At 45.2% G+C, this 26,526-nt stretch overlaps 1 protein-coding gene across 10 annotated transcripts in view; it reads right to left on the reverse strand.

The window, feature by feature from the left end:
* Nucleotides 1-26,526, reverse strand: part of PTPRT (protein tyrosine phosphatase receptor type T) — a gene marked incomplete at both ends in the record, with an annotated part of 1,101,453 nt that overhangs the window by 717,568 nt on the left and 357,359 nt on the right. For all 10 annotated transcript variants that reach the window (XM_079719321.1, XM_079719325.1, XM_079719327.1 and 7 more), the window contains one exon: nt 1,429-1,700. In XM_079719321.1, the coding sequence (XP_079575447.1) occupies nt 1,429-1,700 (272 nt within the window). The remainder of the gene's footprint in view (nt 1-1,428; nt 1,701-26,526) is intronic.

Here is a 26,526-nt window from a genome sequence, read left to right on the forward strand (position 1 = left end):
CCAAATCTGGTCCATCACCTGTTTCTGTACAATAAAGTTTTCTTGGAAAACAGCCACGCCCATTCATTTACATATCGTCTATAACTGCTTGCACGGTACATCTGAAAGAACTATACCATGGGTTTTGCACTGAAGGATGCCTACAAATCTCCCAGCCACTCACCTTGCCACCCTTACGTCCCTGTTCTGCTTCAGACTCCAGAGAAATTTCTCCAAAAGTAGATCTATGTCACTTTCTTACTTAAACCCTTCCATCAGTGGGCATGGGGATTAACTTTAAACAGGCACAGGGGATCTTATGGGGTTGATGAAAATGTTCTAGAGCTGGTTTATGGTGACGGTTGTGCAAGTCAATAGATTTACTAAAAATCACTGGATTGCATACTTAAAATAAGTGGATTCTATGATATGTAAGTTGTACCTTAATAGCTAGTTTAAAAAAAAACTTTCAACAGCCCCAGGCCACAACATGGAGCTGTGTTCCTCTAAGTGAGCTCTGTGGGTTGGTGACACCCTGCAGAGTGTGTGTCATCAGTCCTCAATGGGATAAGAGGCTCCTCAACGAGATAAGAGGCATTTAGAGAGTGTCCCAGCAATTTGGCATTACTGTGACACTTTTATTGCAGTTTATAAAAGTACTGGTCCACAAGTTGAGGAGAAAAAAAACTAGTCCTCCACCACAGATGGTTTGAGTAGTGCTGCTCTAGCCTAGAGAATAAATTTACTCTCCTTAGCCTGGCATTCAAAGCCCCCCATGACCTACCCATCCCTGCAGGCTTAGCTCCCAGTAGATCTCCTTTTCGACCTATAAACAACCTAGTTTCCAAACTCTGCCACAATCTCTCATTCACTCCCCCAGCCCATGGTGTGCACTACCCATGTCAACTCAAATGCCTTTCCCTTCCTTTTTCAATAATTAGTTATTCATCTTCAAGCCTCAGCCTAAGCTGTCTGGTCCTCTTAGAAGCCATCCTAATTTTCTTGCCCCCAAACACCATCTTCCTCAGGGGCAATATGTGACTAGTTATCTCATCTTTCTGAATCTTAATTTTTTCATCTATAAAACAGGCATGATAATAGTATCTCCCTCATCAGATTGTTATAAGAAATTATTGTATAGAAGGCTTCAATAGCTAGCTTCCTCCAGCATCCTGTGGAATCCACATGCATCCCGCTATATTCTAAGTGTTTATTTATTTATCAATCAGTTTCCTCCTCCAGACTGCGATCTCCAGGGTGGCAGAGGCTGTAGAGGATCTCTTCTGCATCCTAACCAGGCCTGGTTAGGAGAAGTAGCTTGGTAAACACGAGTTGAACAAGTGAGTACATGACGTCCTTTCTAGACCTAAACTCTAAACAGGGCAAGAGGTGTATAGATAGACTATTACTTTAAAAAAAAAAAAATCAAACTACGGTAAAACAGCATACCTGGTAGAAATGTGGCCAGAAGGTGCTGATGGCAAGCTCTGCCTTCACCCAGCCCTCAGTGACGACCCCAGACACGTTCCAGACAGGGTTCCCCTGGGGTCCACCGTTCACCTTCACATAGACATTCAAGGCTCCCGGGCTGGACCTGTCGCGGCTGGAGAAGTAGTAATGGAAATCGATGCAGTGGGTGTCATTCTCCTTCAGGGTCGGCAGGAGAAGGTGCGCCTTCTGGCCAGAGGCCCTCCCAGAGCTGTTCACCATCATGAAGGATCCTGGAGACCCACAAAGGGGGCGGGAGGTAGAGACAAGGAGAGAGAAAGAAAATCCTTCTGAAAATCAGTCACACCTGTAAACACAGTGGCCAGAAATCCAGTCCCTCTAGGAGGATATGGTTGATCCCCAGAAACCCATACTTCCCCTCTGGAGTATTTCCTCTCTCTTCTGTAATTGGAAATAAAAAATCCTACTCACCAAGGTGGTTTTAAGAATTAAGAGATGGTAACATACACGAAGTATTCTACAAAGTAAACAGTCTATAAACATGTACAGAAAAAAAAACAGCAAATATTAAAAACAGTAGCTCCAACAGGAAGCATGGGATAAAAACTCAGGAATTTAGTTAACTGCAACCTCCGTGGGTGAAATGAGGTGAAATATAACCTCATTCGAGCTTGGGTTGTCTCAATGGAAGCAGAAACTCTACAGCACCCAGGTGCTGTTTTAACATATTCCACTTGGAGCCTTGCATTAGTACAAGGAATATATCAGAGGAGGACATATAAAAAGTACAGTATATTCAAGTAAGTGAAGAAGACCTTGAAGAAATTTGAGAACCAACTGAAAGATGGAATGGAGGGTAAGTAATACTTGCTAAGCACTTAAGGGGTACCAGTGTGATGCTTACTGTCTTATTTATATATTGTTCAATTTAATCTTCAGAATGATCCTGGGAGAAGGAGAGTTTTCATTTTATTTAAAGACTGAGTGACTCGCCCTGGACCACTCAGAGAGGGATGAGACCCAGATTTTCTTCAACCTCAAAGTTTATGCTATTTTTACTATTTGCAGAAAACATGACTATTCTTTTCAGACACTGGAAAAGCCTATCTCCTAGAAAGGAAGTGAGCCTCTTTGGAGTTGCTTTGACAGATTAAATGGTTGTTTCTAGTTCTTCACCCCTCCCTGGCTCCATGCCCTTGACCTTTGGCCTTGCAGTCCCTCCCAACAGAGGCAGAGAGCATGTCCCCGTCCCCGTCCCACGACTCTGGGCTCCACTTGCTTTGGTCAACAGGAGGCTAACAGAACGAGGCTTGAAATGTGCTTGCCTAGCTGGGCTCGCCCTCTTGCACTATTGCCACCTTCCATGAGAAGAATGTGCCCCAAGTAGCTGCTGCCGCCTTCATCTTGGGATCAAGGACAGACACATGTGGAAGAGAACTAAGCTCAATGGATAGTAAAGAACCAAGCCAAGCCACCCACACAGCTGAAAGCACAGCCACATAGCCAACGAGCCCAACCTGGATCAGCAGATCCACCATGGAGGCTCAGACCCAGAAATGTGAGAATAAACACACACTGCTGTTTGCCACTGAGTTTCCTCTTGGTTTGTTAGGCACATTACTGTGCCAATAGCACACTGATGAAGGTCACCAGAGAGATCAGACTTATGAAAGAAACCACAGGGAGGCACATTTCAGTTCAAAGGACCTTTTAACAAGTCAAATGGATGCAAAATGGGATGGACTGCGGGGAGACAAAGTGAGTTCCTCATCACTGCCGGTGGCTAAACAGAGCCTGGACAAATTGAGGAGCCTTCTAAGGAAATTTCACAATCAACTGGGAGGGCTAAACTCTGTGACTTAAAGTCTTATGATTCTATGGAATAAACTGCATCATAAAACACAGTAGTGCTTCCCTGGTAGCACAGTGGTTGGGAATCTGCCTGCCAATGCAGGGGACATGGGTTAGATCCCTGGCCCGGGAAGATCCCACACGCCGTGGAGCAACTAAGCCCGTGCGCCACAACCACTGAAGCCCATGCGCCTAGAGCCCGTGCTCCACAACGAGAGAAGCCACTGCAATGAGAAGCCCGCGCACCACAACGAAGAGCAGCCCCCGCTCGCCGCCACTAGAGAAAGCCCGCGCGCAGCAACAAAGACCCAACACGGCCAAAAATAAAAACAAATAAATAAATAAACTTATTAAAAAAACAAAAAACAACACAGTAGATAAACTCCAGTGATTCTGGAACAAATATTCCCACCTAGAAAACCACTGCTGTTTTGAAATCTTATTTTAGCCACTAAAATCTTCAGTTGGAATGAAACCTTAAGACCACTTACCCTCAACCAAGATGAGCCACTTCAGTAGCTATAAGTAGCCTCATTCTCTCACCCTAATCCCCAAAAGACTAATCACTGCCAGATAATAAATGCTGGGCAATCCGTATCTTGTCGGGGTTCTAGAGGGTCCTCGTCATTCGTAGCCTGTCTCCTCTGGGTTCAGAACAAATTTAAAAATAGACACAGGAGAGACAGAGAGAGTTCAAAATCTCCACTTTATTGTTCACAAAGCTGGATGAGAGGAAGGAACTTGGACTTGAGGCCAAATTAGGCTTCCTGCATTTTCTTCCCTGAACCAGCATGCAAAGCAGCTGGATGATCAAGGACTCCTTCCTTCCAACTCAACCCAGATCCCTAGGGCTCATCCCCAAAATGAGCCAACAAGAAGCAAGGTGATAAAGACAGAAACTTGAACCAATGGCTAACAGACTTTCAACGTCCCACCAATCAGAAAACTCACCCACCCCCTGGGGTAGGAGCTGCTGAAAGTGGAGCGAAAGTGGTATCTTCCTTCCCCATGTTTCCAAGAGAGTCAAGTTTCCTAGTTTAGAGCCAGGCAGTAACACAGGGTACAGGGAGAGCTGTCCCTTGTCAGATGTTCTCTCTAATCATCACAAACTCCCAAATGAGGCAGCAAGGAAGGAACCACTGCAGGGGGGAAACTGAGGCATCCATGCCCATGTCTGTTGCCCATGGTTGGCATCCATGCCCATGTCTGTTTGCTGACCTACATCCCACAGGGTTCCAGAAGGTTCCCCTGGGACAGACGAGTGATGACCCACAAGACCCACAAGCCTCTGGCCACAGAGGGAGGGTGGGGCACAGCTACTGGTAGGGAAGACAGCCTGAGAAACAAGTGGTGTCTGGCTCCCTCCACTCAGAATCCTGGGATGCCCCATGGACATTTAAGCTCCTGTCCTCCTGCCAGTTCACACCAGGGGTCTTAGCGTCCACAGCAGCGAGAGTCGGGAAGGTTTCCCGTCCACCGGCTCAGGTTCCCCCTCTTTGCATCCTAGCTCCAGTGGCGAAGCAGGCTCACTGAGGAGATGGAGCCACGTAACATCCATCCACTCCAGCAAGTCTAGGGATTCTCTCCATCTGCTGCCTCCAGGATTGTTAATAAAGGATGCTGCCATTTCCCTGAAGGCAGAGCTGGTGGAAGTGCTTGGCCCTCCACCAAGTCTTCATGTAGCAGAAATCGCTGGTTGATTAGCAAACCTGTCCTCTTTGTTCTGGGCACATAGCTGGATTATATTCCCCAGCTTCCTTTCAGAGTTTGGTGAGGCCATGCAACTAAGTTCCAGCCAATGGGGCCTGAGCGCAAAGTCTACCACTTCTAGGCTTGGTGCTTAAAAGCAGACAACCTCCACCCTCCCTCCCCCCACTCCCACTGCTCCATTCTCTTTTATCTCATCCTTCAAAGGATGATTCGTGAACCAGGAGTCTCAGCATCACCTGGGAGCTGGTAAGAAATGAAGGTTCTCAGGCCCCAGCCCAGGTCTACTGCATCTGAATTAGCATTTTATCAAGATCACGAGGTGACTTGTATGCACATTAAGGTTCCAGAATCACTGCTGCATTGTCTTTTTCCCATCCACCAGCTGAAAGTACAGGATTCCAAGAGCCTAAGTGACAGCAAAGCCACAATTAAAGGAGCCTAGTTCCCTGAACGACCATGACCATGACCATGAGGAAGGCCACCCACAATTAGGAACATTCATTTTGGACTTTAAGTAAGTAAGCAAGGAATAAAGTATTATTGGTTCATTAAGCCGTTGAACATTTGACATTTATTTCTGCAACTAGCATTATCGTTATTATTTTGGCAGCCCTGTAGAGCTCGTACTTCCTACAAGTCCCTTTATTTAAGGAGGTAACATGAGAAATGATAACAGTTACTAAGCAAGGCTGCAGGATGTTCCAAGTAGGGACATCATTAAGAGCAGTGTCCTTGGGTAAAAAGAAGCAGAAAGAAAGAAGAGAATGAAAATAATGGACTCCAAAAATAAACCCTTGAGAAGGAAAGAAACAGCCTGGACCTTCATTAAGATACTTTGTGTCTCGGGGGGCCAGAGTTGGGTTGGGTTAGGGTAACAAATCATGTTCCCCATTACCACCACTCTGACCCCCTAATGGCGATCTGTGTGACTTGATACGCATCCTCTGGCCTGGAAACCAGACAGAAAGGTATGTGTTTGGGTGCAAGTCTCAGGGAGATAAACAAGAAAACTGAAAAAAAAAAATAGAATAAAGAAAACGATGACTGCCCATCCCACCCCACCCTGCCTGGACTACCCGCAAAGGAGGAAAAGGTCAGGCCAGAAGGGAACAGCAGGAGGAGTCCTGCTCGGGAATGTCCTAGTGAGGCTGGGGGAATGAGCAGTGCTGCCCTGGAGTCCAAGTGACAGAGTGTGAGAGAGGAACCTCTGGGGTGTGGCAGGGTGGGGGAGGTCAGCAGCATCAGTATCTCGCCTGCCCCGCAAGAGGGGAGGGGTACTGTGACACTGGGAAAGACACCCAGAGCAGCAGCCATGGTGAGGGTCTCCTACGCCATGCAGGCAGTGAGCTTCCATGGGGAGTCCAGAAAGGGGCAACAGATCTTATTTATTATACTCATGCACTCACAACATGCCCAAGGAGTCCTATGAGTGAGTGGGAAGAGCCTTAGGAGGGCAGAAAGAGGCCCGGCAGTCAAGCAGGTGGAGGCTTGGGGACACAAGATTTAAACCCTGGGTGAGTGTCCAATTACTACTATAACTAAGTACCAAAAACTCAGTGGATTAATACAACACAAACTTATTCTCTTATGGTTCTGGTGGTCAGCAGTCTAAAATCAAGGTGTTACAGGGCTGCTTTCCTTTTGGAGCCTTCAGGAGATAACACTGTTTCCTTGCTTTTAGTGTCTGCCTGCATTCCTTGACTCATGGTCCCTTCCTCCATCTTCGAAGGGCATCACTCCAACCTCTAGTTCCACAGACACATCGTTTTCCAACTTTGATGCTTCTGCCTCCTTCTTATAAGGACCCTGTACATCAGGTCCACCCAGACAATCCAGGATCATCTCCCCAGGGCAAGATCCTTCATCCAATCACATCTTTTGTCATGTAAGGTAACATATACACCTTTCCAGATATTTGTGTTAATACAACCACACACACACACTCCCAAGCTACCGAACGAATCAGAAGCCAGCAGCTCTACACTGTCTAAACTGCAGGTGCCCTAGGGAATCTGAGTGTTCCTATGTGAGGGAAGAAGGTTCCTTGCGGTATCAGAACCCGTCACGAACGTCTTCGAAGGGGAGTATGGTATAAAAAGCAAATGGTAGGGTCGAATCATTTGGCTCCCAATCTGGACAGAAAAAAGCAAGTTTGGGGGATAGGGCAGGCAAGATCCACCTTTAAGCAGTGGAAACTCATCAGGGCAGCTGGCCAATGTAACCCTCGTGTCACCCGTGGCTCATCAGGTACCACCCACCGTGGGCAGCTGTTCTCAGGCCACCCCCCAAGCTCAGCAGACTGATGATCTGGAGTAGAAACATGCCACTCAATATCTGAACTCCCTTCCTATGTCTGGGGGAACCCCTCAAATTTTTAAGCAGAGCCCATTTCCTCTATGGAAATGAAAATGATGTCCTCTTTCCCAGCCTCCTCTGCAGCTAAGACCCAGGCAGAGGATCTGAGTTCCACCAAACAGGCACCCCCAACCCCAATTTCTGAACCAGACACTAGTGATGAGATGAACCAGAGCTCAGTGGAGCAGAGACTGTGAAGCGGGGGCAGCAGCCATGGAAGAAGGTGCTTCCGAGTTGCAGAGGCGACCATCAGTGGACCATGCGGCAAATCCAGCCTCGCTGGAGTGCAGCACAGCCGTGAGTACACACAGAGGCAGTGGTGACTAACTCAGCCAGGGTGGGTCAGGACATCTTCCAGGAATGGACTAAGCTGAGCTGGAATCTGAAGAATGAATAGAAGTGAAACCTCGCCAATCATTGAGCATATTATGAACCCTGACAATGGAATCTGACCAGCTTTAAACTCCAGCTCCAAGCAACACTCCCTATGTATGTCCAGAAGTCCCCAAGGCACCCAATTAATGACACCAGTCCCCTTGTCCTCATGGCACTTCCAGGTGCAGATCCCTCATGTGCCTTTGTCATCATTTGTGATGTCTCCACGACTGGGTGGGTCCTTGTTACTGTCTCTCTGCCCTGGGACAGACTCAGGGGACACACGATAGAACTGCTTTGGCCCGAGAGTCCCCAAGGTTCAAGAGGCAGCTCTTTCTGCAAACTCACAGGGCTTTTTTCCCCTCCTCCATCAGGGTCTATGCTCACTCAGCACCTCTGCCCACTACAGGTCAGCTCTTTTTTTTTTTTTTTTTTTTTTACATTTTTATTGGAGTATAATTGCTTTACAATGGTGTGTTAGTTTCTGCTTTATAACAAAGTGAATCAGTTATACATATACATATGTTCCCATATCTCTTCCCTCTTGCGTCTCCCTCCCTCCCACCCTCCCTATCCCACCCCACTAGGTGGTCACAAAGCACCGAGCTGATCTCCCTGTGAATTCCACTTGGAGTCATCCTTCGTGATGGAGTTCCTCCTCCATCCGTGGCCCTGCAGTCACTCCCTGCAACAGGCTCCCTCCAGTATTCTCATATCCTAACTGCACAGGGCTCAATGTCTTTTCTCTCCTGACATCCCCTTCCCAGGAATACTGTCAGCCCCATCAGGTTAGTGTAGATCAGCGGATGTAAAGAGATACTGGTGGTACAGAGCTGAACTTCACACATTAGAATATGAGAGCCTCTCCTCTTTCCCAGTCGGGATACCTTCCATGGAAGTGGGCCTGGTGGTAATACGGGAGGGCATTTCAAGTAGAGCAAACAGCATGTGCAAAGGCACAGAGGCAGGAAACCATAGCATCCAGCAAGGCAAGCATAGTATCTCAGGGAAGGGTGGGATCCTGCCATCTACAGACCTCATGCGCATCTAGTCTACCTTACAGAGGTCTGGCCACATCCTCCAGAAAGGAAGCCAGATCTCTGAGTTGAGCACAGCCCTGCCATTTTAGAGACTGTTCGGGACTGAAAGCCCTCATATATCAGCAGCTCAGTGGGGCCCTCTTTGATCAACAGGTAGGCTTAATTAATATCATCCCAGGGCTGTCAGTTTCCTGGAGATCAAGAATGAGCCTGTCATTATGCCATGATCAGTCAGAAACAAGAAAGAGAAAGACTGTAAGTACATTTTCTTCCCTTCTTCCTCTTCTTTTTGTTTCCCCCCCCCCAAAAAAAATCCACTGGCGTGATCAGGAACATAAAACAGCATTAGTTTCCTCATAGTTATTATACACAGTACCAAAAACTGTGGAATTAAACCAGGAAGTACTCTCTGGCTGGCCATAAATTTTGCATTTTTCCCCCTTCTTGCATAATAATGCCTTGATAAGAGCCCCATTACTGATGTGTCTGCAACACAGATCCCCTTTTTGGAGGCAAAACGCTTCTCTGTAGCAGATGGTGGCTATTGTGTTTACACATGAGCACCTCAGGATTGCATTTCCTCACGTCGGCAGTAAAAAGAAAACCCTAATTGAGTTTTTAATGGCTTTGCACATTGTTCATTAAGATTACATGAGTGTGCTCGCAACTGGCAGCTGAGGGCCCGGAGCTCGGAGAGCTCAGAGCTGTCCCTGCAGACAGGTGGCCCTGCCAGCTCCCAGCGCCAGCACCTACGTGAAGGGAGCGGATGGCGGCAGGGACCCAAATGCTGCCCGAAGCCAAGGCAGCTGTGGCGGCATGTAACAAGTCCTGGATTTATAATCAAGAAAACTGGGTTTCAGTCCCACTTCTGTCATTTCTTAGTTGCCTCACTTTGAGCAAGTCAGTAAACCCCCCGGGGCCTCAATGTCCTCATCTATAAAATAGGATATGAAAGCTACACGTCCAAGTTTTGTTGTTGATCTGTTTTCAGTGTATGTTACATATAATACTGGACTTGACTCAATAAATGTTAATTTATAACAAATGGCCAGCAGCAGGTGATAATGGGTCCAATGCAATTTATAACATGTTTGATGTCAATAATGCTTACTGAGAACTTAGTACATGCCAGGCATTGGTCTAAGCATCTTTCCACATCCCAGTGAGACGGTGTCATGCTATCCCTGTTCTAAAGCAAGGAACAGTGAGGAAGAGAGAGGTAGTCTTTTTGCCCAAAGCTACAGGGGTAGAAAGTCATAAACACACCAAGTACGCTTGTTCAATAAGCAGAGACTTTAGGGTCTAGAAATGCCCTCTCCGATTTAGTAGCTAATAGCAACATGTGCCTATTTAAATTTAAATTAATTAAATTAAAAATTAATTTACTCAGACACACTAGCCATAGTCCAAGGACTCAGTAGACACCATATTGTACAGTGACGATAGAGAAAACTTCCATCATCCTAGACTGTTCTATTGAGTCATGCTGGTCTAGAAACTGTAGATTATTCATCAAAGCATATCAAACTATAGCCAGGTGAGACATAAGAGCTTAACTGCTCCAACTAACTCACTTTAGAAATCCCAGTAAGGGGAAGGGACTTGCCCAAAGTCACACAACACAATGAAGATTCAGGGTCAGGTTTCCTGACTCCTGTTTCAGTTTGCAGCATGGACAATCCTGCCCACCGTGCCTGTGCTGTATGGTCACAGCAGTGGTTCCTCAAAGAGCTATTTAAGAGGGGAAAAAAAAACTCATGTTACCTCCAGGAGGTAGAGAGTTCTTAAGCATTCCAAATGCCCGATGCCTTTTAGGGGAACTCTGCACATACAGGGCACTCACAGCCTCAGTTCTGAAATGCAATTGAACAACTATGTGTTGAGCGCCTTAGTCCTGGTGTGTGGGGATGATGCAGGACACTCACAAGGAAGCCCTAGAGTTGCCTGGTCTGGATTGGAATCCCAGCTACTCCTCTTTTGCCTGGATGACCGCAGACAAATCTCCTAAACTCTGTGAGCCTCAGTTTCCTTTTCTGGCAAAATGGCCACAAAAATACATCTTATACTGTGGTCATGAAGATTAAATGAAATAGTTTAAAATGTATCTAGATAATGACTGCTGCATTGTAGGTCCTCAAAAACTAGCTCCTTTCCATCCTTCCCATTCCCCAAAGTTTTCAATATAGTGGGGAGACCTCGACAGACTGAAGAAGAAAATGGCAAAGACTACTGAGAAACAGAATAAAATCTGCTGCCCCATTCCCACCCCTTGCAATTGATCGGTCATCAAATTCTGGGGATGCTTCCTGCTTGTGTTTCTCCTTTCGTCTTCTTCCTCTCCACTCCCACAGCTGCTGGCCTAGCTCACATCCATGACATCTGTGTCATGGACTTTCTGCCTGTTTCATGGATGTTTGCAACAACTTCCTAATCAGTCTAGTCCTTAATTCTTTCACCGATGCAACAGCAAGTAGTACCATCTTCCTGAGATGCAAAACCAACCATGATGTGTCCTAAACTTCCTAGAAAGTCCTCCTTTATAGGAAACTCCGTTTCCTGTAAAGTCCAGAGTCTTTCATGGGGATGTTTGGAGGCCTCTGTATCCTGCCTCTATCTCCTGCCTTGTATATGAATACTCTCCCCCTACACAGCCCTCATCCACTCTATGGTAAGTATAATAACGGCTTCCCAAAGATGTCCATGTTCTAATGTCCCGGAACCTGTGAATATGCTCCCTTATGTGGCAAAGTGGAATTAGGGTTGCAGATGGAAGTACAATTGCTAATCAGATGACCTTGCAATGGGAGGATTATTCTGGATGAGAGAGGCAGAGGAGGCAGAATCGGAGAGGGGTTTGATGATGCTATGCTGCTGGCTTTGAGAACAGAAGAACAAGCCACGGACCAAGAAATGCAAGTGTCCTCTAGAAACTAGAAAAGGCAAGAAAAGATTCTCCCCTAGAGCCTCCAGAAAGGCACATAGCCCTGTGGACACCTTGATTTTATATGAGTGAAACCCATTTAGGACTTCCGACCTCCAGAAATTGCTGTTACAGCAGCAAAAGGAAACTAATACACACTCCAGACTTCCCTGCTTCTGGGTTTTTGCTCAGGTGATGCCGTTCCTGAAATCCACACTGCCTGGCCCAGCCGTGGTCCTTCACTAAATTACTTAAATGCAATTCTCTCTGTGGCTTTCACTAATGCCTAGAGAACAGTTATTCCTGCATTGCTGACCCTATACATACCTCTGTTATAGCTCTCCTGGACATGGCCTAATATAAAAGTCAAGAATGATGAAGTTTAGCTGCCTGATCACAATAAAAGGGCAGGGGGCACAAAAATGTCAAAAGATACAATGCATCATAAAGTAAGAGAATATATGTAGAAGAGAAACAGAGTTCTACCAGTAGTATCATGAAAACTAATAATCATTAAGTCAATCATGAACATAAAAATTTACCAATAGCCAGGGTAACAAACATATCATTCGACATTATTCATACTATCAATGAAAGCCTTCTAATTTTCATGTGTCAAAAAAAAGGAAAGAAATGTGCTTCCTTTCTAATATACCAGAAAATGGGGGGAGGGATTAATTACAGCTTAATGGATACATAGTATCTATTGAGAACAAAGAAAATACATCCCGAAGTTTCAAAGGCACCGAACACTTGTGAACATTTTTGTCAGTCAGTTTGTGTGAACAAGTCATAACTATTTCTGTAATCATTCATTCAGACCAATAAGTTGAGGTTTAAGCATTTCGTATGCAAATGTGTTAAGACAATCCTCCAACAAACAGGTGTCTGATAATCCATGTAGGTGTGGATAATGTAGTTGAAAAATGGAATTGAACTCAGGTGGTTGGATCTGAAGGTGCTGCTGGAAGGGGGCTCTCAACGTGGACCCTGCCCCCAAAGACTAGGTACCTGGGGGTCTGCATTCCTTCCCCATCGCTGAGAAAAAGATGAAAGGCGAAGGAAAGAGGGAGAGAGAAAAGAAAAGGGAGGGAGGGAGGGTGGGCGAAATAAGGAAAGGGGGAGAAATCAGAGGAGCAGACAGGAAGGAAGAGGAAGCACAAAGGGAGTGCAGAGGAGGAAGGAAGCGGAAAGGGCAGTGGTGACGCCAGGGAACTGGAGTTCAGGCGAGGAAAAGAAGGCTGAGCAGCGAGAGAGGAGAGAAGAGGACAAGATGGAGACAAAGCAGAAAAAAACCCAAATCTAAACCCTTGAACACCTTCTCATCCCCTTCGCTCCCCAAACCAAAACCCAAACAAAAGTGTTCACAGGACATTCTCCTCTTGGACCTTCTAAATAATCTTATGATGACACCAGACCCAGGTAAACATCACGCAGCACACCGGGTTCTCCGCATGTATAACTACATCACTCACCTCCCCCAACATCTCAGTGTAGTATCTCAACATCCCAGGAGGAAAAATAAGCATTACTGTAGGAAAAGCCATGGGACCCAACACAGGACAGAATGAGAACTCAGCCACACAAACGGTGACATCTAAGGGTTTGTCTGAGTTGCTCTTTGACGTGGGAAATCGCAGAACTCTGTGGCAAGGTCAAGACAGAACTGACGGGCAGACAACGTCAATCTCCCTTCAGACTCCGACCCCTTCCTGTGCATCCATCTTAGACACATGGTGCCTCTGTGAGGGAGCCATTCTCTCTCCATTTCTTCACCTGGAGAACAGGTGTGCAGCTAGAGCTTCTGAAGTTCCCTCCAGCTGGAGAAGTCTACGGTTCCAAGGAGTTAAAGTCACATGACTAGCGAGTGGAGAGGAAGGAGCCAGGACTGGCTTGGATTTTCTAACTAGACTCCTATGGAAAGGGGTGAAGGGGGAGAGACCCTTCTCCCTGGATCTGGTTCCTGGAGAAACAGTCATTTTTATCTTCCCACAAGAATTCCTTTCCCGTATTAGTCACATCTGCTCATTAATAACAACAGCAAACACATACTATCACATTTTACTTCTATTCATTCATTTAATTCTAATATCAACCTTCTCTTACAAATGAGAAAATTGAGGCACACAGAGGTTAGGTAACTTTCCCAAGGCCACACAGCTAGCAGCAGAGCCAAGATTCAAACCCAGGAAATTCTCATCATCATTTAGCTCTTAGGCTCCACACCACAAGGGGGCGTGTTGTATTTGCTAGCAAGGGGTGATCACACGTTCCCTGGGATTGGCTGGCCTTGCTCTGGGAAGCTGGGGCAGGTAGAAAGAAGGGCAATGAGTGGGAGGAGAGAACAAAACTGATTGTCAAGCTGCTGTCATATTAAGAGTAAAGAGAGGGCTTCCCTGGTGGCGCAGTGGTTAAGAATCAGCCTGCCGGGCTTCCCTGGTGGCGCAGTGGTTGAGAATCTGCCTGCCAATGCAGGGGACACAGGTTTGAGCCCTGGTCTGGGAAGATCCCACATGCCGCAGAGCAACTAAGCCCGTGTGCCACAACTACTGAGCCTGCGCTCTAGAGCCTATGAGCCACAACTACTGAAGCCCGCGTGCCTAGGGTCCATGCTCCGCAACAAGAGAAGCCACCGCAATGAGAAGCCCGCACACCGCAATGAAGAGTAGCCCCCGCTCTCCGCAACTAGAGAAAGCCTGCATGCAGCAATAAAGACCCAATGAAGCCAAAAATAAATAAATAAAACATATAAATTTATTTTTTTTAAAAAAAGAGTAAAGAGAACAGGGTTGCCGGGAACATTGTCAGACCCCAAATTGTTCTTGACATTCATTGGGCTGAGTCCTTTGCTTCTGCAGCTCTAAGTCTCTAAACTGAAATGACATGGAACTAAAATATATATACTTTTGAAATCTCCAAACTCTTCACACATCCGTTGGCATGATAATATTTTGATTAGTTACATTTATGCTCCAATTACACTCAGAGAATGTTCAACAGTGTTTTATATAGAGCATGTTTGCCATGCTCTATGGAATATACTAGATTATTACTTCGTATATGTGCAATGGGAAAAGCCACAAATGGAAAAGAGGGAAAAAATGCAAAATGAAGACATGACTAAGCCTGTTAAAATAGTGCTGTCTTGCCTTCACATTACTAAATTGGGTCATTGCTATTATCTCCCAAGTTTTAAAATACCAAGGCTTGAAGAGATGATGTAAAGTGTTAAAGTCTAGTTGGCCTCACCTGACGCTTTTATCTCCCAACATCTGGGTGTGATTCTGAAAGCAACCTCATCACGTCCCCAAAGAGTGGCAAGGTCAACACTGGGGAAGGTTTGTGTTTTTGTGCTTTTTTCTGGGGAGAGGGCCCATCTATTTCTCAAAGAGGTCCATAACCCTATCCATAATAAACAAATAAATACACACATAAATTAGGTTAAGAGGTACCTTGAGCTTTGCAAAATGTCTGCCCTAGAGATGCTAGGATGGACGTACTGTGAGTGCTGGCTAGATGCCCTCACATCATTTTGTTCTTCCTCAGCAGACCAGATGGTGGTTGGTTGAGGTGAGGGCATTACATTTTCTCATGCTGATATTGGACGGGCTCTCTGCCCTGTAGAGATGTGCTACAGGTTGTCTGTACCCTGATTCCACAGCAGCCTCCCCTCAAATCCTCAGCCACCAGGGCCCACCTTCTCCATTTGTTTCCCCTGCCACTGCATCCCTACGTCAGCTAGAACCTCCATGCCTTGGTTTCCTCCACGCATGAAGGCTAACCCCTTCACCAGTTTCCTCCCAAACCCCCTTGAACCAAGCATTTTATAAATTGAGTGAAATCGGTTCTAACATCAAATATTACCTGCAGACTTGCCATGTGTCTGACACTCTAGAGAAACAGCAGTCAGCAGGACTGTTTTTGCCCCCGCGGAGATTATGCCAGGTAAAAGGCAGTTGTGAGGATGCGGGGAGTCCCGTGATACCTCGTGTACACGGAGAGAGGTCTAGCCCGGACTTGATCTGGGGGAGAAGGTGTACAAAGAAAGAAAACAACAACTTGCTGGAGCAAATAAACTCCACACTGAGGCCTATGGTTATATAGGTGTCAGACAGGTGAAGAGGGTGCAGAAAGCATGTTCCCCGCAGATGAAATAGACTCTTTCAAAGCCAAGAAACAAGACAGTCTCTAAACTGTGGTGGGACTAGAAGGAACTGTAAGTACAGAGCAAGCACCCTACAAACCACCTCTCTAACCTCCCAGCCTCACTGTGTAGATGAGGAACTTGACATTCAGAGAGGTGCAGTGACTTGTCCAAAGTCACACAGCCAGAAGGCAGCAGTGCCAGGATTCACACTTAGGTGTGTCTGGCTCCAAAGTCAGTGCTATTTTTCTCCAAAACAGTGGTTCCCCAAGTGAAGCATGCATCAGAATCACTTGGAAAGCTTGTTGAAAGATGGCTGGGTCCCACCCCCAGTAGGTTTGGGGTGGGGCCTGAGAATTCTAACAAGTTTCTAAGTGAAGCTGATGCAGCAGATCCACGGGCCACACTTTGAGAACCACCAGCCTAGCTGGTCTCGAACTGCCAGCCCTGATGAGCCAGGGGTCCATAACCTTGGGCAGGTGGACCAGCGGTGCTGCCCCGTCTCTCCATCCAGGGCTGGCAAGTAGGCTAGCCTGCTGGAGGAGGCTCCCTCCTACCCTGGGCCACACCCTGTGCATCTCTCAGGGACAGCAGGGCTCTGGCCACCCACCATCAAAGGTGAAGTCTCTCTCTGCGGCCCAACCTCAGCGAGGCCTCTCTGCTGACGTGAGCAGCCCCCCTTCAATCATTGGTAATTACCAAGAATATCATTAGATACTTATTTACTCCCCCAAATGTACTAGGGTCTGCATGGAAAATAGCACCATAATTATTCCTCCTCTTTTACCAGCCTCTAAGGAGCTGCAAGAATTTGACAGCTGTTATCCAATTAATCCTGACAGCCTTTGTTTTTAAAATGTAAAGGTATTTCTTTCATCTCAGATGGGAAATGCTATTTCCTTTTTTGAGGTGAGAATGAGGGCAAACAGAGGCCAAATGAAATGGCCAATGTCACTAGGGTCATTTCTTGCCCCCTTTCTCCTGAGAGGTCAGGGGATTAATGTAGGAGAAGAACATGGACTCTGGATTCAGACTGCCACATCAAATCCCAGCTCTGTCAGCTACAGTCTGTGTGACCTTGGGCAAGTTACTGAACCTCTCTGAGCCACAGTGTCCTCATCTGTAAAGTGAAAATGATGACAGTAATAGGAGTACCTGCCTCAAAGGTTTGTTGTGAGAACTAAATGTGTTTATACAGGTTAAGTCGAGAACTAAATGTGTTTATACAGGTTAAGTCCTTAGAATACTGGCTGGTACATTGTAAGATCTATGTAATGTTGGCTATCATGGTCACTGGCGGCAGCAGCATCCCTGAGCCCTCCTGTGGATCTCTGACTACAACCGAGAGTGAGATAGTTGGTCCTACCAACCAGCAGGATCAGGTAGGTCCCAGTCTCACTTTCCATGCGTGCAACGACCCCAGGAGGCACCAGGAAGCCACGGCTCTCCCCAGTTTACCCCAAAGAACATTTTTCTTTGTCAGTGGTTCTCCAAACGTGGTCCCCAACCTGGCTGCATCAGCATCACTTGGGAACTTGATTAAAAAAAAAAACAACAACAAATTCCTGGGCTACTGCATCAGAAATTCTGGGGTGTGACCCAGTTACCTGTGCTTTCACAAGCACCCCAGGTGATGCGGATGCATGCTCAAGTTTGAGAACCACTTTTTTGTGCAAACAGGCTCCCAGGGACTCAGCCTATTTGGGTGGACCATGATAACCCAGGGTATTAGGCCAGCTCCTGTCCACTGGATGGTCGCTGCATTTCCCACAAAGGCACAGGTCTCCTGGGGTCACAACACTGTAACACAGGGCCAGAGCCTGGGCTCTGGACCATCACCCTACACCGCCCTGCATGAAACTGCCTTCCCAACTCCCACTTCCAGGAAGGCCTCCGAGCATCACTCCTGTGGGCCAGCCTGGGAGGGGACTTCCATTGCCATGGGAGGCAGCAACAGTTGGCTCTGCACGTCTGAGGGCAGGAAGAGGATACTTGGAGGGAAATGCTGACTCACAGAAACAGACACAGAGGGTCTCCCAGTCCTACCTGTGTCCTTGAAGCCACCAGGATGTCCCCTTGGCTATCGACTGGAGCTTTGAAATCAGGTCCCTGAAGCCCCTGACATTCTTCACGGCCTTCATCCCAAACCGCTCCCTCCTCCCCTCTCACCCTTCACTTCTCAACCTGTTTCCAATCCTGTCAACTGCAAATCTGATTTCCTACCTCCATCTTACATTTCCCCTAATATCCAGCCCCGGTCTCCTTCCCTTGTCTCACTTTTTCTACCAAAACCCACTTTGGACTTTAGACTCCTTGACCACGAGGCAAAGGCCTCCCTACCCCTTGGTCATCCTCCCTCTTGCTGCTTTCTCCCTCATCCAGTCCAGGGGGGTCTACACTCCTCGCCACCAAAGACCCCGTCAGCTCCACCCAGACACAGACGGAAAGACAGAGCAGGACAAGATGAAGTGCAGAAGCCCTAGGGCTGAAAGCCGCCAGGCAGGCGACGAGCTCTGTGTTACTTTTCTGTGGCGGCTGTAACCAAGGACCACACACCGAGTGGCTGAAACAGTAGAAATGCTTTATCTCACAGCTAGAAATCTGAGGTCAAGGTGTCAGCAGGGTTGGCTCCTTCTGGGGGCTGTGTGGGATAATCTGTTCCATGTCTCTCTCCCAGCTTCTGGGGGGCTGCTGGCAAGCTCTGGCATTCCCTGGCTTGGAGAAGCATCACCCCGATCTCTGCCCTCAAATTCACATGGCATTCTCCCCACGTGTTTGTCTTCAAATTTCCCTTTTTCATAAAGACACCAGCCGCACTGAAGTCAGGGCCCACCGACCTCCAGTACGCCCTCATCTTAACTAATTACGTCAGCAATAACCCGATTTCCAAATAAGGTCACATTCTGAGGTACGGGGGGCTAGAACTTCAATGTATGAATTGGAGGGAGGTAAATTTCAACCCATAACAAGCTTCCTAGATCCCTACGATGCTCACCTCACCCAAAAAGGTGCCTAGACATCACACAGGAGAATTCCTGTAGAGATGCCCAAACACCACATTTGGAGATGTGGTGTAGTATTCATTGCGTTTCATTTTAAAGGGAAACCCAGGGGGATAAAAAAACAGAAAAGTAGAATGTAGGGGAGAAAATCGCCCACCATAGAAAGACAACAACACAAACATCTTGCCGTATTTCCTAGCAGCCACATTTCCTGGCATGGGTTAGTGCTTTCCGCTGAGTTGTGGCATTTAATTGGGCTTGTGACTGTGGTTTGTAAGACTTTGCTGAAGAAGAGGCTTAATGAGGGATTACAGTTTATAGTGGACTTATCTGCACTGAAGCAACATCCAGATGCCACTGGGAAAGGCACAAACATCCCTTCCACAGGGCTGCCAGTTCACTGATGTCACCAGTTTGTTCTATGACAAATGTATACTGAGCACCTGTCATGTGCTGGGCACTGTTGTAGGCCCTGGGAATACAGCTGTGAACAAGGCAGCCAAAGTACTTCATAGAGACAGTTTGCTGAGATGGAAATTCTCCTCTAGAGCTTTGGGACAAGTTGAATAGGGCTTCTGTCGATGCCCCAAAGGATGCTCACCAGCCTTTTTATCCCATGATTTCTTCGTTTTGAGTTCTTGATTTCTGGTTCATCTTTTGATGCTCTGAAGTATCTGTTCAGGGATTATTTCCCCAGGAAGGCTCTCTGAATAGCATATTTTCTGGGCCCATGCATTTCTGATACTGTATCATTTTTATCGCATAGATCGTGAGGCTGAGACCAAACTTCTTGAGCCTCAACCTATTCGCTTCTAAACACCACAGACCCAGGCCTCCCACACTTTGCTAACAGAACAAAGAGAGCAAGCTGATCTCTCATCTGTCAGATCCTCTTCTTGTATACACACCTGGGAAGCAGGTACACAGGCACATCTCACACCCTACATCCTAATATACAGAAGATGCTTTCATTCTGTGGGTTTATACTTGGGAGCACAGCATGGTGATCCAGATGCAGGAGGAAGACTGCCTGCAGTCAAATCCCAGCTCTGCCATTTCCTAACGTGTACTGTTGGACAAATGACTTAGACTCTCCATGCTTTTGTTTCCCAATCTGCAAAATGGGTATAATAAAAATCCCAGCCTCCTAAAATCACAATGAGGATTAACTGAGTTAATATACGTAATGGCTCAGAAAAGAGGCTGACAAACTTTTCTCATAAAGGGCCACACGATCAGTATTTTAGGCTTTGCAGGCCATACGATCTTTGCCACAAATACTCAACTCTACTGTGGGAGCATGAGAGCAGCCATAAAAAATAGATAAGCAAATAAATGAGGCAGTGTACCAATAAAACTTCACAAAAACAAGTAGCAGAGGCAGCCCACGGGCTGCAGTTTGTGGACCCCTTACTTAGAAGAGTATCCAGCAAATACTAAGCTCTCAATAGACGTTAGATATCATTCTTATTAATTATGATTCGACTCAAAAGGATGGCATTTGGATCATCTCCTATGCTTACTGTCTGGTTCTCTGACACCATGAACAGATGGTGTACATGAAAAACCACCATGCACAGAAGCTTTCCTCCCAGCCCACCTATAGCACTCTACTTGCGAAAACTACACCTTCCAAGACACAATGTGCTGCCACAATTTCCCTGCTAATTTTTGCCTTGTTGTATTTGTGAGTTTCAGCCTCCAGCAAGATGTAAAAAGAAAGGGTGGGAGGAAAACAATACAGCTTGGACTGCTTCAGAAAGTCGTGTCCATGCTCTAAAGGATGTCTGTCCCATTTCAGGTGGGTACAGACCTCAGGCTTCTACTAGAGAAACAGGGAAGAATTAACGCCACATCTCATTTTTGTAATTTAACATTTAACATTTAACAAGGCTGATTTAACATTTATCTTGACCGTTTCAATTAGCCTCAGAGTTGAGGGACATTTCTCCCAGATTCTGTCCAAGGATTACCTCTCTTAGTTGCTGAGATCTCTGCCTTGGCTATCCTCATGGGGATTTTTATGGGAAGTTGCAAGAGGCTGGATTCCCAAAGAATCGTAAGGTTTATTTCCCTGGACTCTGAGCATCCAGAGTAGAGTTGTTGAGTCCTGTGATCTCGAGGTGCCCTCTGTCTCACTCCAAACATGTGGCTCCAATTCTTCATCCACTTCTCAGGATTTTCTGAGCTTTTCCTTCACCATCTACACCAAGTAAGCTATACCCTGCTTTTTGAATCTTGATCATAAATGATCTATTAGGACCCAGAGCCAAAATCACAGACAACAGAGTTGGGCCAAGACTAGTTCTTTCCTACCAGATATATGAGTTTCCTAGGGCTGTCGTAACAAATTACCATGAACTTGGTGGTTTCAGATGACAGAAATTTATTCTCTTGCAGTTCTGGAGGGCAGAAGTCTGAAATCGAGGTGTGTCAGCAGGGCTGGGTTCTCTCCTAAGGCTCTAGGGGAGAATCTTTCCTTGCCCCGTCTAGCTTCTGGGTGGCTGCATCACTCTGGTGTCTGCCTCCATCCTCACGTGGCTCTCTCCTCTTGTGTCTGTCTCTGTGTTCCAAATCTCCCTCAGTCTTTCTCTTACAAAAACACCTTTCACTGGATATAGGTCCTAAATCCAGGAGGAGCTCACCTTGAGATCCTTAACTTGATTACATCTGCAAAGACCTTTGTTTTCCAAATCAGGTCACATTCACAGGTTCTGGGAGTTAGAACTTGGACATAATGGGTCATTATTCAACCCCTTACAACTACACTGAGTGACCCCGTGCAGTTCACCTGCCCTCAGGCTAAGACCCAACTTCTATACCAACAAAACAGAGAGTGGGAGGAGAAGACCTACTTGGCACAGTTCCAGGCACAGGAAGAGCATGAACTACACATCTGTTGAATCTGCATCAGGCACCCACCCCTGGCCACAGAATGGCCTCCTCCCAGGACTGGTTAGAACTTGGAGACTGACCTATTTCATGCAGAGCCAACACACAGCGCTAAGCCCAGTTCACCTTCAGGATTGCACACGACTGCCTCAAAAACATTTTGCAGTTCTAACCAATGACTGATGAAACAGACGCTGGTGTCTGCAGCCCCTCATCTGTTAAACATGCAGGGTGGATGGGATGATTTCCAGATTCCTTCCAGTTCTCACAGCCTATGGTTTCAGGATTTTTATAAAAGTTTAGGCATTAAGATTCATGACAAGGAAGTAACTCAACAACTGAAATATGGTCCCCCACCCATAAGGCGAAAATCAGACTTGACAGCAGTTTCTCAGTGCTGCTGCCTGTTTTTGCTCAGGATGTGGCCCATCCTGTCTCATATTTTCCCATCCTCCAGTATCAAGGCTTGAATCATGGCTCCACCACTTTCTATCTAACTTAGGACAAGCACCTCATTTTTTTAAATGTTTTTAAAATTTCAAGAAATTAAAATGTCAGAAAATAGAGAAAAGTACAAAGAATAAAATACGGGTCTCCCCCGCTTTTCGAAAGTTTGTTTCACGCCACTTTGCTTTTACGAAAGACCTACATAAGTAGGTCTTTCGTAAAAGCCAACGGAAAGAAAGCCAAAGAGGATTTTCACTCTTGCAAAAAAAGGCGAAAAGTGAAAATAAGGTCCAGCGTTTGTTTTGCAGGGAGTGTTAGAGAGGCACAGCACACCCTGAGCAGCAAGAAAGGCAACTCCAGCTCCTTCCCTGGGAACTATATGCAGCATCTCAGCATCAAGCAGCCATAGCTTTTAACTGTGTCTGTGAGCCTTTGTGCTTTATCTCCATTTATTTTGCGTATCTATTAGCAAGATGTGTCCTAAGGAAACTGCTTCTTTGCTTTACACCATTTTGACTTACCAAAGGTCTCACAGGAACGCTCTACTTTGGGGTAGTGGGGAAACCTGTAATAAACATCCATTGTTCCACTATCCAAGATAACCACTGTTAACATCCTGACATATTTGCTTGCCTTTTTATTTTTAAAGAAAGATCACTTCATTGCTACTAGGAAAATGATACATAATTCACTTTGAAGAATTCGAGAAATGCCAAAAAATACAAAGATCTATGTTAAAAAAAAATCCCAAGTCTCACCACCCAGAAATAGCTATCATTAACATATGGCCAACATCACTGTAAATATCTTATGATATATGTAGAGACAAAAGGATGGATCTCCAAGGGGTGGATAAGCAGAAGAATACGGAGGAATAAATACTATCAAATATAGGATAAAATATCATGTACTATTTAAAAATTTTTACTTGTATCCAACGGAAGAAAAAGGTAATTAAAATAAAATGGAAGGAAATCTAGACCGTCAAATGTTTCTTCACCATGAGATATTTGCCAAAAGATCCCTTTGAAGTTAAGAATACAGATTGCGAAGAAAACGTTAAGAGTCTGGAGTAATTATGTTGTCTTTTAACTATTTATTGTAATTTTAGACACCATTTAATGACTCCATGCTGTGAAAGACTGCATTAGTACTCTCACACTTCCTCTCAAATTCCCTCTCCCTATTTCTGGATTTCTCAGCTTTAATTGTTGGTGGCTGCCTGGGTTTATAACCTTCACACCCTAATCTAGAACTGTAATTGCCCGAGTTGTTTATTGTTAGTTCTATATTTAAATAGTCACTAGCCATCATCAATCCTTAGACCATGAATTTGGCATTCACGAATCTTTTATTTTTATTCACTCTTAATTAGCTGGATTTTGTGACTCAGTGTTTTTTCAAGATCTCATGGAAGTTATATTTATTCTGAGTACATGTATTCTTGAGGACAACTGTTTGTTAGATTTATAGCCCATGATATTCTTGGGCTATGCTTTCTTTCCATTAAATCTATTAGACATTCCACTGTCTCCCCAAACCCAATGTTGCTGTAGAAAAGCTGGAGGCCAGCCAGATATTTTTTTTCTTCTCCTTGTGAAGGATATTCTAGTGTCTGGAAAACTGGGTGATTTCTCTCTTCATGCTAAGATTTAATAGCTTAACTAGGATATGTCTTAGCATTCAGCATTTTGTACCAAATTTTCCCAGAACACATCTTTTTTATTATTTTTTATATGTGGTAAAATGTCTAACATAAAATTGCTATTTTAATGATTTTTAATCATACAGCTCAGTGGCATTAATTACATCCACAATATTTTGCAACCATCACCACTACCTATTTCTAAAACTTTTTCATCAACCTAAAGAGAAATTCTGTGACCACTAAGCAATAACCTCCTCCCCCAACCTGGTAACCTCTAATCTACTTTCTGTGTCTATGAATTTGCCTATTCTATACAGATATAGATATACAGAGATATATGTGACAGATAGATAGATAGATAGACTGATTTTATAAGTGGAATCCTATAATCAAAAAAAAAAAAAAAAAGAACAGACAATAGTGTTGGGGAGATGAGGAGAAATGGGAACCCTCATACATTGTTGCTGGGAAGGTAAAACTATGCCATTGCTTGCAACACAATGTCTTTTTTTGTGTGTGTGTGTGTGGTACGCGGGCCTCTCACTGTTGTGGCCTCTCCTGTTGCGGAGCACTGGCTCCAGACGCACAGGCTCAGCGGCCATGGCTCCGGGCCCAGCTGCTCCGCGGCATGTGGGATCTTCCCGGACCGGGGCATGAACCCGCCTCCCCTGCATCGGCAGGTGGACTCTCAACCACTGCGCCACCAGGGAAGCCCCACAATGTCTTTTGAACTGCAAATTTTATTATGTATTCACTTCAGGAAATTTCTTCTATTTAGAGGCAGAATAGCATAATTCTGCTCTTCTGAATCACAGTTCTGCTCTATATACTAACTCTGTGACCTTGGGTAAGTCACTTAACTGTCTTAATCTCCTCACCTAAAAATCAGGAATACTAATAATAATTGACCTCATACTCCTGTTGTGAAAAATTAGTCAACACATGTAAACCTCGAAAAAAAAAAGTGGGGAAAGTGGGGCTTCCCTGGTGGGGCAGTGGTTGAGAGTCCGCCTGCCGATGCAGGGGACACAGGTTCATGCCCCGGTCTGGGAAGATCCCACATGCTGCGGAGCAGCTGGGCCTGTGAGCCATGGCCACTGAGCCTGCGTGTCCGGAGCCTGTGCTCCACAATGGGAGAGGCCACAACAGTGAGAGGCCCACGAACCCAAAAAAAAAAAAAAAAAAAAAAAGTGTCTCATGTATAGTCAATTCAAAAAGGATTTGTTCTTATTATGTTAAATTAAGCTATATTATGCTATGTATTTGAATAAACCACGTTTATATAAATACATATATCTATATCTATCTTTGAATAAACCTTCTTTTCCCTTTAGCTGTCTTTAATCTTCCCCTGACGATTTTCATCACTCTTTCATCTGCATTCATGTGCCTGTCAAGACGTTCCTTCATACTTTATTCCAGCAGTGTAATTCTATTTTGCTTCTGTTGTGCTTCATTTTTTGCTGTTCCTAATTTATCTATGGGCTCTTTAATCCTACAAAAGTTATTTGGGGGCCTCAACTTATTTCCTTTTGTCCCTATTAATCTCATTCTGTGAATTTATCACCTCATCCTTGAACTCTTCCCTTACTATGAATATCATTCTACAGAGTAAAACAACTGTGAATAATTCAGTTCTGCTCCTTAATTTATACTTCTATCTATGTTGGAAGTACTGCTCTTGCGCTGATGTAGCCTCCTGCTTGTTTGTGGTTGTTTGTTTTGTTTTGTCTTGTTTTGTAGTATGCTCTAATGTTGCCTCGCCATTTCTTTCCTTCTTGCTCTGCTTGGGTGGCTCTGTCCTGACATTTTATTTTCTGTGATATATAGCATAAGTGACACCTGACTCCCTTCCCACCAAAGCAGGGAACATTTTGTTTTCCCCTTGAAGCTGAAGTTTGAAAAGTGAGTATTCTTTGTTCTGCCAAATTTCTGTAACCTAATGCAACAGTGACAGGAAGGCGAGAGCTCAGCTAGAGTGATATTTAGTCCTGGTTAGAATACTGGAGATCTATTCCTTCTTCCCAGAGCCTGTGAAATAGCCTCAAAATCAGATTCACTCCATCCATTTGCAGGCACTGACTCTTCCTATGAGGAGATAGTCTCTATTTTTGTATTATTTCTCCAGTCCAGCGTGTAGTACTGAAGCCTTTGCTACCATCAGAAAAGGTTAATGATCGCCATAACCCTTCTCCTTTCACTCCTCTCTACCCCCACCCCTGGCCCAGGGCCCTTTTCTTAGTCCTTAGTCAGACAAAGGAAAGGATAACAGTTACTCATTCAATTTGTTTTCTTCCAGTTGTTTGGGTATTAGTGAATAATTTCAGGCTATACTTTCTGTGGATGGGGAAAGAGAAGTCCAGCTATATCCCTCTACATCCCAACAGTATTTTCTGTTTCTTTCCTTATTTACCAGTTTGAAGAGTTTATTGCATTTAATTATTCCCTTTACCTTGTTTAGACGTTGTGGTGAATTTTATCTGTTTTTATTTGCTTGTATTTTTGTTTGCTCAATTCAATACGTATTGGGCAAAAGGAATTCTGTAATGCAATTTCCGTCAGTGATCTTAACCTAAACATCTGAGTCACCATTTCCATGTGTAAGCTGAGATAATAATAATTATCATACTGAACTCATGGATTTTTTTAGGAGTACTAAATTAGATAATATATGTAAATTGCTTGCAAGTTCTCAATTTTTATATGAAAGTAAG

Source organism: Hyperoodon ampullatus (genome assembly GCF_949752795.1).
Source record: "Hyperoodon ampullatus genome assembly, chromosome: 14".
Classification (NCBI taxonomy): domain Eukaryota; kingdom Metazoa; phylum Chordata; class Mammalia; order Artiodactyla; family Ziphiidae; genus Hyperoodon; species Hyperoodon ampullatus.